This window comes from Dreissena polymorpha, chromosome 5, assembly GCF_020536995.1.
Source record: "Dreissena polymorpha isolate Duluth1 chromosome 5, UMN_Dpol_1.0, whole genome shotgun sequence".
In the NCBI taxonomy this organism is placed as follows: Eukaryota; Metazoa; Mollusca; class Bivalvia; order Myida; family Dreissenidae; genus Dreissena; species Dreissena polymorpha.
In genome coordinates, this window is record NC_068359.1 from 61,945,847 (window position 1) to 61,961,377 (window position 15,531).

Consider the following 15,531-nt stretch of genomic DNA (forward strand, 5'->3'; position numbering starts at 1 on the left):
TTGAATGCATCATATTTGGTAACGATTAAAATAATTATTTTTGTGAAAAGTGCTTTAAGGTCAGTTTGACTGAGGCCATAATAATGCCAAAGTTAAACAGTGTTATTTCACATGAAATTAATGAATCGTGGTTCCAGAGGAAATCAACCCTGTAATAATGTCAAAGTTAATCTGAAATTAATCGTTTAAAGATAAAACAACCGCACGCACTCCGGTCAATGAGCCAGTCTGCATCACAGACATGTTGTAACACCCATAAACTTACATAACATTTTCCCATTCATTTAGGGAGAAATGGCACAGCATTTCCAATCAGAAATTTGTCACGTTTACAAACATTTGTGAATTAGCAACACCTGGTAGATGAACACTTTCCCAGGAAGTTAGGGAGGAAATGACATTTTGAACAATTAGCTTGCGTGAACCGTTTGTTTGTCAGTTATTGTTGTCATGACTGTATGATAGTGATAGTTTGTATGTTTTATTTTCGTATTTGAATGTCGTTGAACTACAATTCAATTCATCAAAAATAAAGCAATTCATGGCCGTATCTCATAATTATAGTATAACTCCACGTGTTGATAAATAATGTAATCATCTGAAATTTGAAATAATGTTTAACATAAGCAAACAAAGAATGTATATCATGTATCACTATAATTGTGCATTCTGTTAAACTTCAATCTTAAAAGAAAGGAGGGATGTAATGGTCAGCGATGCATGCATGATAAGCCCCGCCTCAGCCAATAGAAGCTGGCGGTATGTTATATGCGTGTAGTCCATTCAGTTAGTTGCGCTTTGATATCTGTGGTAAATAAACGTTTGTAAAATCTTTCCCTCTTTGGGTATTGTGTTTTAAACCATCCCTTTAAGGGTCTAGACATTATTAATAATACAATAAGCAACATTACAGAATATTTTATATATTTACAATTGGATTTTCTTAATTATGTTGACGTATAGTGTTACTCAAGGTCAATTATAAACGTGTAACATAAAATCCATATAATTTTTTGTTGTTACAGGCTAAAAGGGGTTATGAAAAAATCTGTGACATAAAATCCATATAGATTTATTTTACCTTTTTCTACCATATAACAGAAATAACAGCTGCTTATTAAGGGATGGTAAGATCTTCCGTGTAATTAATATTTTACAACCGTATTTGCCTAGATTCATAATTGTCAAATGAGTGGATACTCTTAGTCTTCTACTTTAAGATAGATAGTATTGTAAATAGGCACTCATATAATGAACAGCTGCTCTCTTACAATTTCTGCACTAAAATACCTTTACCAACAACACATTCAACTTCTAGATGCACTTCTACGGACTAGCTAGCGACTATTTTTAAAAGCGGACGTGCAGTGCAAAGCATTGAAACAACAGAACACAATTACAAATGAAACATGATTTAATCGTTGTTTTGACATATATTGGAATTGATTTCAGTGATTTATTGTTCAAAATAACCATTTTTTGTAAACCTTTAGTTGTGCAATGGTAACGTTTGTCCGGACAAAACAGCGCCCCACGTGCGAATGCAAAGTGGGTGGGGAACGCCGCTGTATGTGGATTTTGATAAGCTAGAACTTTCTGAGAAAACTGCTTTTGTACAATAGTCAGAGACGTACTAGCTGTGTGTGAAACGAAACCAAGATGCGTTGGTTTGTGCAAAGAATTGTTTATTAAAAGATCTTTGGTTCGTGCATTGTGTTTTGTGACTTGGTGGATGAAATTGAGTAACTGCTGGTTGAAATTCGAGTGCCCGATAAATAAACTTTTTTTTGTTTGGAGACATATTGCTGTTGTTGATGATGCTTTGGTCGTTCTTGTGCATTATATGCATAATAGCAGTGGGACAGCTTATGAAATTCGCAGCTTCTGAACCGTGTTTCCTGGCTGAGTTGTTGGTAAATCGGTAATTTCAAGATTAATTATTCACACCATATGACTCAGTTTCGTTCAGTGTTTGAGAATAATTATATTTCGTTATACGACTGTTTACAATAATTGTGTTATTTCGTGTGAAAGGTATACAAATATTTTTTGAGAAAGTGTCCAAAATGGTATATAACAATGTGTTAAAAATGTACTATAGCCATTATATAACCCGACGTTTGCATTCAATGCCCCGGTTCTCATTTAAAAGCATTTTTACAATATCTAGCGAGTTGACTTAGAACTGTTTTGCTAGTATTAGTTAACACACGTGTAAATGTATGCATACTAGGTCTGCTATAATAGAATTTGTCGATATACATTTACGATATATAGTTGTTCTCATTCAAAAGCATCTTTACAATATATAACGAGTTAAGTCAAGTATGACCAATTCTATTATACCGACCTAGTATGCATTTCTTTCATTGGTATAAAGACCTTCAATGACAAAATGATACTCGTCTTCGAAATCATTTTAGCTACATTTACTACACTTACGTTCTCTTTAATGAATATTTTTACGTCTCGAGTAATGCATTGACAACGATGTTCGGGTCAACAGCACTGTCTTGATGACTACTAATTCGGGAGTCAAAAGATTGCTCGCATTTTTTCCCCACGCTCCGAATTGGAGCGGGGGATTATGTGATAATCTCCGCCGTCAGTCCTGGCCACTATCTCCTCCTACACTATTAGCACTAGAACCCTTCTCTTTGACACACTCAATAAATGTAAATGGGTCGTGTTTGTTTTAACTTGCGATTTAAAAGTGATAACTTAATTTTGGAAATTGAGCTGGTCTTATGTTGTGTAATAGCGAACAAATGAAATGCATTAAGCACTTAGATTCAATATTACACCAGTGCGATTCTTGGCGGAAAACCTCAAAATCTTGAGACTAACATCGACATTTTTAAATGAAGATTATGGTAATTATGTATATGAATATAATTGATTGCATCGTGTATAAACAAAATGAAAGTGACAATTAAACGCTGCAATGGAGATAATTTGTTAATGACAATTTACTGTACACTTACGTACGTATACAAGGAAAACATAACAAAACAAGTTCAATGGCACTTTATTATTTAACTCCCGACACGCATGATGACCTTAACAAAGTTTGCTAGAGAAATTAAAATCATTAGCACTTAATCAATAACAATATTAACATGCATGTAACACAAATTACATTTAATAAAATTTATCATCAACACTTTAAATCCAGAAATAAAATACACTTGAAATCTATGACAATTAGATATATTATAATATTAAATTCTTAAGTTCATTCGTCCTGCAAAAATAAGTATAACACATATTCTCAATTGACCATTTAAAACAGTTTTACTTTTACCTAGCACTTTTTCGGTTTGTAGAAAATTTGTTTGCATGCCAAAAAGGTTCTTAGTTCAAATTTTGCAAATTAATTTGTGAAAATTAAACATGGTTGTAAAAATGTGAAAGATGCAAAATTTCATCAAAACAATGCGAAATAATACAGCCTTCATTGTTTAAAATGTTCATATACCTTCTCCTAAAACTTTTTAAATGCTCTTAAGCCCTTTTTCCATTTCATCCCTCTAATTTATCCGACAGCATTTTAACCGCAAGTTATTTGTTCTTCATTCTATGTCAAGTATGAGGTTCTGCTAACCCTCAAATCGATAAAAATCTGCTAACCCTCAAACCGATAAAAATCTGCTAACCCTCAAACCGATAAAAACACCAAGTTGTTTGCATTGACTGTTCCAATGCGCACTTCCCGCTTGTTCCTATCCCTGTGATAGAAGCACTGGATAAGAACAAGAATTTCTCTTCTGACTTTCTGCAATTTTTTTTTTGCTATATTAAATACTATACTACTAAAAGTTTTATTTGCGCTGTTTTGATGCAGTAGAACATATATTCAATTTTGTAATATTTCAGTCTTCAGAGGCGTTAAGCCGTAAACATATTTTGTTGTATGTGGATGTAACATATATTTCTTACACCTAAGTTTGTCTGATATGTTCTGTGATAACCCACTTACTTGACATGTTAGTATCTTTTATACAACGACCATATTTGTTTGTATACCAATAACTTTCAAACCTTCTCCCTAATCGTGTAGATCAATATACTTGAGACACACATACACTAAAATTATTATGTAGTATTTGATTAATGCATTATGTATAGGAATTGATGTTTTCATTTTCTGACTGCATAGGTACATTAGATTGAGATCATTTAGACCCTCCTTAGGTTTGCGATATACAATGTATTCTATGATTTCATGGTGGTATTCGCAGTGTTAACCATTTAATTTGTTTAGTTTAGTGTTCTGTTAGTGCTCTGTTATGAAAGAAGTAGATAAGACAAAAATACCTTTACTAAAAGAGTTTAAAAGTTTCATTGTTTGCATTTTTTTTTGTAGGACAAGTACACATCAATGTAGGACGAGTAGACAATCACTGCCACTCATCCTAAAGGACTATTGCTTTAAAAACAAAATGTTCGTCCCCTGGTCATATGGACCTGGACACCCTGGGTGCTCATCGAGACTGGGTCATCCTTAGTCGAAGTATTGTTTCCTCGGCCCTCGGTCATTATAGGCTGAAAAAAAAACAACAAGTGATCAACATGTATTTTGCTACGAAGTGAATCTGACTGTGAAATGCTTTAACAACAAGAGATGTGTTTGTCAAAAACACAATGCCCCCTTTTGCGCTGCTTTGAAATAAAATTTCAATATATCATTTGGCAGGTTTAGAAATTATCACCCTTTTAAAGCTTATTACTTCCCTTGGATTTTTTTTTTTTTACTTTTGACCTTGAAGGATGACCTTGAAGTTTCACCACTAAAAATGTGCAGCTTCATGAGATACACATGCATGCCAAATATCAAGTTGCTATCTTTAATATTGAAAAAGTTATTGCCAATGTTAAAATTTTCGGACGGACGCACAGACTGACGGACAGTTCAACTGCTATATGCCACCCTACCGGGCGCATAAAAATTGTTTTGTACAGGTAAGACTTTAATATTAAAGTTACATGACTAATGCCAATTTGCAAATCAAACTTTGGTGAACCTGGGCTGTTATTATCACCTCTTAAAAAGGATAGGCCTTTTGAGTCATCTTTGTTTTTATTTTGATTTGTTGTTTGTTTTTGAGGACGTTTGCGTGTGTGTGTAGGGGGGGGGGTGCTTAAGCTTTATTGTTTGTATTTTGGAGAAACATAGCATAGCCGAGCAATCAAACTTGTGAGGAAGGTCAGCCAAAGAAGGAAAACTAATGCATAAATGCAATTATGTCACTAAATTGCATGCCACCAGTAAACAAGCTTACTATGGAGCACAGATATGTATATAATTGAATCATGTTCTGAGAAAACTGGGCTTAATGCATGTGTGTAAAGTGTCATCCCAGATTAGCCTGTGCAGTCCGCACAGGCTAATCAGGGACGACACTTTCCGCCTTAGCTTGATTTTCGGTAAGGAGGGACTTCCTTGAAACTAAAAATACCATAAAAGCTGAAAGTGTCATCCCTGATAAGCCTGTGTGGACTGCACAGGCTAATATGGGACGACACTTTACGCACATGCATTAAGCCAAGTTTTCTCAGAACGCGACACATATAATTATGAGCTTACATGGCTTGGAGTCCGATCCCCACTTGTCTTCCCTCCTGTAGGGCCCTGCGTCGTCTCTATAGCCACCACGACCACCACCTCCACGGCCGCGGCCACCACCACGACCACCTCCACGACGAGAGCCTGTAAGATATGTGAGCATATGTATGGTAACTTAGAACATCATGCAGGGCAGTCATTCAATCAAATATGTCATATTGTCGTATACATTCTGGAGTTGATGTTTATCGAGTGTAACGATGACTGATTAAAATGCTAAATCTCAAAAAGAAATTAATACTGGTATAAAGATTATGTGCACATAACGGTTACCTAAAAAAAATTAAACCATACAACTTAATAAATATCAGAGAAGGTATGTTTTCTCATACTTTATTAAGCTGATAATTGGCCAAACTCTATACCTCGAAACACGGCAACGCCACAAAAAAGACTTTCAAAGTTTTAACAAATTAAAAAATAAGTTACTCCCAACGTTTTGAGTGGTGCAAATTTCGCAAACATTCCATCCAGGACACATTTGCGCAGTTTAAAATGTTCACAAAGTCTGTTGTTGTTTTTATTCACTCCAATATGCAGTGTGCAAAATCTGGCAACAACACCAGAGTAATGCCAAATTATTATTCTTTTACTTGCAATGAAAATGTACACAGGTTGGTGAAGACAATAATAGGTCACATCCTGTCAATCTGACAGTTTTGTTTATTGACAACTGCATTCAAATAAACTCAACATCAGGTGCACAATTGTGCTCAATATGTAAACTTGTGGAAAAAAACACAACAACAACATAATGTCAACACTTTGGTATAAAGATTTAATTTGAATTGAAAGCGCTCCTGCTTATCATGTGGAACATGTGATGTTTCACTGGTCAACATTTTTTGCCCGCTTTCAAGCAAAACAAAATTAAACGTGACAAACATGTGCAATGAAATTCGAAAAATAACTTGTATTTAAATAATTCAAAAACATATTTTGTAAAACGCATTTCCAAGTTCTGCTTCTTGCATAGCGATTTTTCTAACTAACAACAAATTGGGTCCGATGGTATGTTTAAAGTTAAATTATTATTTAAATTAAGCTTATAAAACCTTATCAACAGTGATTTTTTATTTATTTTATAGTATGTGCCAGTTTGATTGGGGAAAAAAGTGCGTTCAACAATATAATCGTGGACAATTAGAAGTTTTAATATTCGATAACAGTATTCCAGTTGTTAATAAGTGCATGTTTAAGTGCATTTTTAAATTTATATGATTAAGTGCTAATCACTCTAAAACAAGGGCTGTTTGTAAAACATTCATGCCCCCCATATGGGCTGTCAATTGTAGTGGCAGCCATTGTGTGAATACATTTTTTGGCACTGTGACCTTGACCTTTGACGTAGTAAACTGAAAATCAATAGGGGTCATCTGCGAGTCATGATCAATGTACCTATGACGTTTCATGATCCTAGGTGTAAGCTTTCTTGCGTTATCATATGGAAACCATTTTACTGTGTAAAGTCACCGTGACCTTGACCTTTGACCTGAAAGTCAATAGGGGTCATCTGCGAGTCATGATCAATGTACCTATGAAGTTTCATGATCCTAGGCATAAGTGTTCTTGAGTTATCATCTGGAAACCATTTTTCTAAGTTGAGTCACCATGACCTTGACCTTTGACCTAGTGACCTGAAAATCAATAGGGGTCATCTGCGAGTCATGATCAATGTACCTATGAAGTTTCATGATCCTAGGCATAAGCGTTCTTGAGTTATCATCTGGAAACCATTTTACTATTACGGGTCACCGTGACCTTGACCTTTGACCTAGTGACATGAAAATCAATAGGGGTCATCTGCGAGTCATGATCAATGTACCTATGAAGTTTCATGATCCTAGGCATAAGCGTTCTTGAGTTATCATCTGGAAACCATTTTACTATTTCGGGTCACCGTGACCTTGACCTTTGACCTAGTGACCTCAAAATCAATAGGGGTCATCTGCGAGTCATGATCAATGTACCTATGAAGTTTCATGATCCTAGGCATAAGCGTTCTTGAGTTATCATCCGGAAACCATTTTACTATTTCGGGTCACCGTGACCTTTGACCTAGTGACCTGAAAATCAATAGGGGTCATCTGCGAGTCATGATCAATGTACCTATGAAGTTTCATAATCCTAGGCATAAGCGTTCTTGAGTTATCATCCGGAAACCATTTTACTATTTCAGGTCACCGTGACTTTGACCTTTGACCTCAAAATCAATAGGGGTCATCTGCGAGTCATTATCAATGTATCTATGAAGTTTCATGATCCTAGGCCTAAGCGGTCTTGAGTTATCATCCGGAAACCATCTGGTGGACGGACATACGGACGGACCGACATGTGCAAAACAATATACCCCCTCTTCTTCGAAAGGGGGCATAATAAACTCAATAAACCAAATCATGAGTTAAAAAGATACATGTGGCAATTTTGGAGAGAATTTTGGTAAGATTTTGGAGAAAAAATGTCACTTTTTGCCATTTGAAAACAGCCTGTAAGACTGTATTTTTGGGCAAAAAAGCACTGATTTATGTTAGCAAAATTCAAAAGATGGACGTTTGACAAATATTCTTTCTGCAAACGGATGGACAAATATGTGACTTGTAGAAAACATGACAAGTGGTAACATCTGTACAAAAACATCAACATATGAAAAGGGCGAAAATTAGAACACCAAGAAAATTACTTATTCCACAGCATTTCCTATGACAGTAGGAAGAAATCTGTGTTATCATCCACTGCCACACCTGAATCTATGCTATACCATTGGCATCCAATGGGTATACCATAAAACTACACAGATGTTTGCAGCAAATTCAGTGGTGGCCACTGTAAGATGACATGAAGAACCTACTATCTCCTCCTTGCTGAGACTCCCCAGCCAAGTCAACCCTGATCTTGCGGCTCATAAACATCTGAAACATAGTTCATGTAAGCTTTTAATTTATACTCGAAATTTATTGAATTTTCATCATGGTTATTGTGTCACTTTAATTCAATGTTCTGAAAACAGCCAGCGTGTTTTTTTTAAAGATTTCAACAAGGGCACCTGGGTTTGAATGAAACACATGTGGATTATAAATAAAAAATAGAATTACAGGAAACATCTGAAAACAATAATAAATTCAGCATGAGGTGCACAAAATGGAAATTAAAGACTAGACAAAGAAGAAATCCCTAATTATATGCATGTTATCAAATTATTGAAATAATGTGCCTTTATATGCACAAAAAGTATATTGAGTACAATATTGAAGATTGAAAATGGAACCATTTGAAAGAATTCATAGACAATTGTTACAATGATGTGCATACCTCATCATTCATGCCAAGGGCATCTATGAGAGCTTGCCGTGTCTCAAATTCCACAAAGCCATACCCTCGTGGCCTTCCTCCATCCTCCAATAATTGTACACTCACAGCCTGCAAGCATTTGAAAAACAATCCACACAGGATTACAATTCAAGTACTACAAATATTAATTTTACAAAGGTGTACAGGTAAATGATAAATGAACAGTTGAAAACAAACTTACTGCTAGTTCTACTTATATGTTCTCATGAATGTTCCATTAATTGACCCTAAAACAGGAAAGTTAACTAAATGAACATCAATGGCCAGGTGAATTAACTTGCAATTGTTGCCATCACAATGTAGAGAACAAATCTTACATCTTGGCCAAAGAAATCCTGTACATCTTCTTCGGTAGCCTGGAATGATAGGTTGCCGATGAAGGCCCTGAATGGTGGGTCCTTTGAGACCCGACTCATGTCCTCTGGGCCCCTAAAGTTCTTTGGAGCTGGGGGCGCCCTAGCTGATCTGTTGTTGTCCCTTGGAGCAGAGTAGGACTGATCAGATTCTGAAAGTGGGCCTTATAATCAGCAAGTGTACCTGGTTAAAGCAGCAAAATGATGTCATGTAGGCCTTTCCAGGAGTACAAGCTCCAAGAACCCTTAACCCTTTGCATGCTGGGAAATTTGTCATCTAATTTGCTAAAATGTTGTCTGCTGAATTTATATAATTATATAATTAGCCTTTTCAAACAGTTTGGATCCTGATGAGACCCCACGTTCTGTGGCGTCTCACCGGGGTCCAAACTGTTTGCAAAGGCCTTTGGTTTCAGCACTGAAAGTGTTAAGGAGATATAAGAATGCTATGAATATTGAACATTAAAGAAATATGCTGTAACAAGGTTGAAATGGCCTGGAAAACAAATAAGCATAGAAGTTTTTAGTCGTTTTCATATTACAAAATAACCAAAGCAATAACGTGTTAATGTTATTGGTAAAAACACTATGACTATCCTGTCAATAGTGTTACAGGGATCTCACTATCATTTTATAACTGCATGTCTTACTTGGAAAAAGTCTAATTTACTTGATAGTCTCATCTTCAATTGACACAATTTTAAATTGTTAAATAAACGCTCTGTTTATAATTGAAAAAGCAAACAAGAAAAACCTGATTTTTAATGTTTTCAGATATTTATTACATAACTAATTGCTCAATCCCTCGCTACAATGTCGTGTACACTATCTACACACTAATATCATGCGCCATACCTTCATCCGAACAAAAGTAATGGAACCGAAAAAAGTTTTTAATTTTTAAGCGACCTGTATCTGGATCCAACTGGTTCTAAGTGTTACCCAGAGCCAGGTCTGCATGTAAGATACCAACCAACATACGCAATTTGAGAACAATACCCACATGAGAACATTAGCTATTGAGAGGTAAGGGTTGCTTTCTGTTTTTTGGACACAATCACCTTTATCTTGACCTCACTGGTTGCAAATGGAAGGCTAGGTATACTTGTAAGCTATCTACACACACTGGGAAGGCTATGTAAACGTGTAAGCTATCTACACACACTGGGAAGGCTATGTAAACGTGTAAGCTATCTACACACACTAGGAAGGCTATGTAAACGTGTAAGCTATCTACACACACTGGGAAGGCTATGTAAACGTGTAAGCTATCTACACACACTAGGAAGGCTATGTAAACGTGTAAGCTATCTACACACACTGGGAAGGCTATGTAAACGTGTAAGCTATCTACACACACTGGGAAGGCTATGTAAACGTGTAAGCTATCTACACACACTGGGAAGGCTATGTATACATGTACTTGTAAAGTCTGTAAGCTATCTACACACACTGGTAAGGCTATGTATACGTGTTAACTATCTACACATACTGGGAAGGCTATGTATACTTGTAAGCTATCTACACACACTGGGAAGGCTATGTATACTTGTAAGCTATCTACACACATAGGGAAGGCTACTTATACTTGTAAGCTATCTTCACACACTGGAAAGGCTATGTATACTTGTAAGCTATCTACACACTGGGAAGGCTATGTATACTTGTAAGCTATCTACACACACTGGGAAGGCTATGTATACTTGTAAGCTATCTACACACACTGTGAAGGCTATATATACTACACACACTGGGAAGGCTATGTATACTTGTAAGCTATCTACACACACAGGGAAGGCTATGTATACTTGTAAGTTATCTACACACAATATTAATTAATTAGAAATTGGTTAAAACCATTCTTTTACTATTTTTATTAACAGTGACCTTGGCCAAACAAGCTCCTCTACATGTCTACAGATAAGCAACCAATGCACAATTTCAGTGCAAAAGTGCAACCAAAAATTATGCCTGTGCTAATTTTATCTACCCCAAAAATTTAATAACAATACCTCCATCCAAACTTAAAGTATTGAAAGCAAGCTGTGTGCCTTTGTTTAGAAGAGAGAAATTGTCCTTTGGTCAACAAGAAATATTGAAAGATATTTATTAAAGATGAATGCTTACCCGGTACCTACCCATTGACCAACTGAGGCAGGAAAAACAATAAACCCACTCCTTTTCAAAGAGGATTTACGGATGGGGTCATATTTTTGTTTTAATTTAACTGAATATTAAAAAAACGCTAATAACACGTTTTTTATGTTCAAAAATTCAGAATATTAATGGGAAGAACTGGACAATGGTTAAACAAGAGACGTGTTGTCAGAAACTCAACGCCCCCTATTTCAACGCTTTGAAATAAAATTTCCATATATCATTTGGCAGGTTTAGAAATTATCTCACTTTTAAAGCTTATTACTTCCCTTGGACTGTATTTTTTTTACTTTTTACCTTGAAGGATGACCTTGACCTTTCACCACTCAAAATGCGCAGCTTCATGAGATACACATGCATGCCAAATATCATGTTGCTATCTTCTATAATGCAAAAGTTATGGCCAATGTTAAAGTTTTCGGACGGACGCACAGACTGACAGACTGACTGACGGACAGTTCAACTGCTATATGCCACCCTATTTACAGTGGCTATAATTTCAGGCATTGGTGGAAACGCAAAGAGAATAAGTGATTCCACAGTATTTTCCCAGACTGTAGTAAGAGAGTCTTGTAACACTATGTGCAAAACCTGAATCTATACTTTGCATGCAATGGGTATCCAAAGAAATTGTCTGCAGCAAAAAAGGTGGCAGTCACTGGGCAGTTTTTCTCCCCAGACTTTGTAAAGCAGCTTGGCTGCCCCGTTTTGTGACAAAAGGAGTCGGAAACTTTCCAAAATGAGAAAAAAAGAGTTGCAAACTTATACATTTTGTGAAAAACAACCATTCTTTAAAGACATAAAAAGCCCTGCTGTAATATGACAGGAAGCACCTACCCCCACGCTTTTGTTGTTCCCCTGCCAAGTCAATCCTCAACTTGCGGTTCATCAACATCTACAATATAGTTCATGTTGATGTAAGATTTTATTTTATATTTGAGATATATTTAACTAAAAGTATTGTGCTGACAGTGTCACTATTGAGTAAATATCCTGAAAAAAATAGAGTAATTTTGGAAATATTCCAAAAACTATATCAGATCGCACATATTTTTTTCAGACGCCCCAAAGCCGTTAGGGGTGGATTCGTGAGGGTTGCTCCCTCCAAAACGTTAATATTTTTTACATTTATTTGGTTGTAAGAACTATTTAAAAACAAGAGCTGTCTCCATAGGATGACATATGCCCCAGATAAACGCGTTGATAGAAGTTATGAGCATTTTTCGAAACCTAAACGCAGATTTCGAAACCTAAACATGAACCCTAAGTTCAAGGTCAAAATCTGTTTGCGTATGGAAAGGCCTTGTCCACATACACATGCATACCAAATATGAAGGTGACATCTGAAGCGACATAGAAGTTATGAGCATTTTTGAAACCTAAACACAAAGTGTGACAGACAGACGGACAGACAATGCGATCACTATATGCTCTCCTTCGGGGGCATAAAAACAACTACATGTATAAAGTTATTTATAACAACAATTTCTGTTTGTTTTAAACCTTTCAGGCACAGTTACGCATAATCCCAACTAGAGATCGATTCCCCAATACATCTGTATCAACAGTATCAATAGCTGCATACTTACGTTTTTCCCGTTGTTGTTAATTACCAGATAATCCCATATATTTCATTTTTTGAATTCTGGTGAATATGATGATAAAATTGCTCAAGCATTTCATAAATGCAAACACCTGTTTGGTATCAAACCCATGACCAACAAACACACAAAAATATTTCATAATACTTCTAAACAAGAGCTACGTTTTTGAAACACAATGTCCCCTACTGCGCTTTGAAGTCCCACAGCAGTTATTTTAGAGAAAACAAGGCCCATAAGTGAGCAAAACTTTGCAAAACTCAATGGACCAACACTTAGCTTAAACTTCATCTGTAAGTCATGTAGGTAGACTTAAATAACAACAACGGCTGTTTGTAAAACATGCATGCCCCCCATATGGGCTGTGCGTTGTACTGGCAGCCATTGTGTGAATACGCTTTTTGTCACTGTGACCTTGACCTTTGACCTAGTGACCTGAAAATCAATAGGGGTCATCTGCTAGTCACTATCAATGTACCTCTGAAGGGTCATGATCCTAGGCAAAAGCGTTCTTGAGTTATCATCCGAAAATCATTTTACTATTTCGGGTCACCGTGACCTTGACCTTTGACCTTGTGACCTCAAAATCAATAGGGGGCATCTGCGAGTCATGGTCAATCTACCTATGAAGTTTCATGATCCTAGGCATATGCGTTCTTGAGATATCATCTGAAAATCATTTTACTATTTCGGGTCACCGTGACCTTGACCTTTGACCTAGTGACCTGAAAATCAATAAGGGTCATCTGCGAGTCATGATCAATCTACCTATGAAGTTTCATGATCCTGGGCATATGCGTTCTTGAATTATCATCCGAAAATCATTTTACTATTTCAAGTCACCGTGACCTTGACCTTTGACCTAGTGACCTCAAAATCAATAGGGGTCATCTGCGAGTCATGATCAATCTACCCATGAAGTTTCATGATCCTAGGCGTATGCGTTCTTGAGTTATCATCCGGATACCATTTTACTATTTCGGGTCTCCGTGACCTTGACCTTTTACCTAGTGACCTCAAAATCAATAGGGGTCATCTGCGAGTCATGATCAATGTACCTACGAAGTTTCATGATCCTAGGCCCAAGTGTTCTTGAGTTATCGTCTGACAACCACCTGGTGGACGGACGGACCGACCGACCGACCTACCGACATGAGCAAAGCAATATACCCCCTCTTCTTCGAAGGGTGCATAAAAATCAGCCCAATATCTGAAAGCTATGTGTTAAAAAAACACCAGAAATTGGTTATAATACAGAAAAGTCCAAGGCCCATAACTTCTCCAAAAATCAATGGACCGGAACAAATTTCACATTTCATCTACAGCTCATGTAGGTAGACTTACATACCAAAAATGAGCTCAATATCTGAGAGTCTTGCGTAAAAACCTCTGGAAAACAGTTATTATATTGAAAATAAGGTAGACTTAAATACCAAACATCAGCTCAATACCTGAAAGCGCAAAAAACCTCCGGAAAAAGGTTATAATACAGATAAGTCCAAGGCCAATAACTTCGCCAAAAATCAAATGAATGAACAAATTACACACTTCTTCTGTAGCTCATGTAGGTAGACTCAAATACCATAAATGAGCTCTTTATCTGAAAGCGTTGCGTAAAAAACTCAGGAAATCGGTTATTATAGAAAACAAGAGGGCCAAGATGGCCCTAGTTTGCTCACCTGAGAGGAGTCTGTTCATTCAATCTTGACCAAACGTCAAAGTTGACCTAGATATTGTCCAGACAAACACCCTGGTCAAGTTTCATCATTATTGAACCCAAACTCTGGCATATGGAGTGTTTTTGTTTTTGTTTTTGTAAGATTTGACCTGGTGACCTATATTTTGAGTTGACCCCCCCCCCCTTACCAAACACAAACTTTGCTTACAAAAATAAATATTATGACCAAGATTCATAAAATCTGAAACAAAATTGTGACCTCTAGAGTGTTTACAAGAATTTTGTATAATATAATGAAAATTTGGACAATCTAAGGGCAATAATTTTGGCATTAATTATGTGATATATATAAAACCAATCTTTGTACAGTAGAAACCCTCTAAACCAGATCCTCTCTATACCGGAATCCTCTCTAAACCGGACAAATTGTCGGTCCCATTTTTTTTTCCTATAAAACCATGCGTAAAATATCTCCTCAAGAGCGGAATCCCCTCAATTCCGAATACCGGTCATTCTTTGGATCAAAATCAGGTTATTCCATACGTAATTGTACCTCTCTAAACCGCTCAGGGTTGGTTTATCGCACCTCAGACCTAGTGTCAACAAGTTGTGAATAGCGGATTAAAGACGAGTGAAATTGATAAAGTTGGTCGAAAAATTTGCAAACTGTAAATATCGCAAAACAATTTAAAGATACTTGTCCTGTGATGTACATATCGATCAATAGAGGTGTTAATACTGATTATAATTACTGATAACAAACTAAGA

At 36.4% G+C, this 15,531-nt stretch overlaps 1 protein-coding gene and 1 long non-coding RNA gene across 5 annotated transcripts in view; one reads left to right on the top strand and one right to left on the bottom strand.

The window, feature by feature from the left end:
* Positions 1-15,531, top strand: part of LOC127831640 (uncharacterized) — a 228,176-nt gene that overhangs the window by 198,452 nt on the left and 14,193 nt on the right. The window lies entirely within an intron of this gene.
* Positions 3,017-15,531, bottom strand: part of LOC127831638 (eukaryotic translation initiation factor 4B-like) — a 34,983-nt gene continuing 22,468 nt past the window's right edge. For all 4 annotated transcript variants that reach the window (XM_052356635.1, XM_052356638.1, XM_052356637.1 and 1 more), the window contains exons 4-9: positions 12,322-12,379; positions 9,292-9,479; positions 8,936-9,043; positions 8,475-8,535; positions 5,588-5,710; positions 3,017-4,545 (exon numbers count right to left, since the gene is read on the bottom strand). In XM_052356635.1, coding sequence (XP_052212595.1) covers positions 4,505-4,545; positions 5,588-5,710; positions 8,475-8,535; positions 8,936-9,043; positions 9,292-9,479; positions 12,322-12,379 — 579 coding nt within the window. In that variant the 3' untranslated portion in view covers positions 3,017-4,504. The remainder of the gene's footprint in view (positions 4,546-5,587; positions 5,711-8,474; positions 8,536-8,935; positions 9,044-9,291; positions 9,480-12,321; positions 12,380-15,531) is intronic.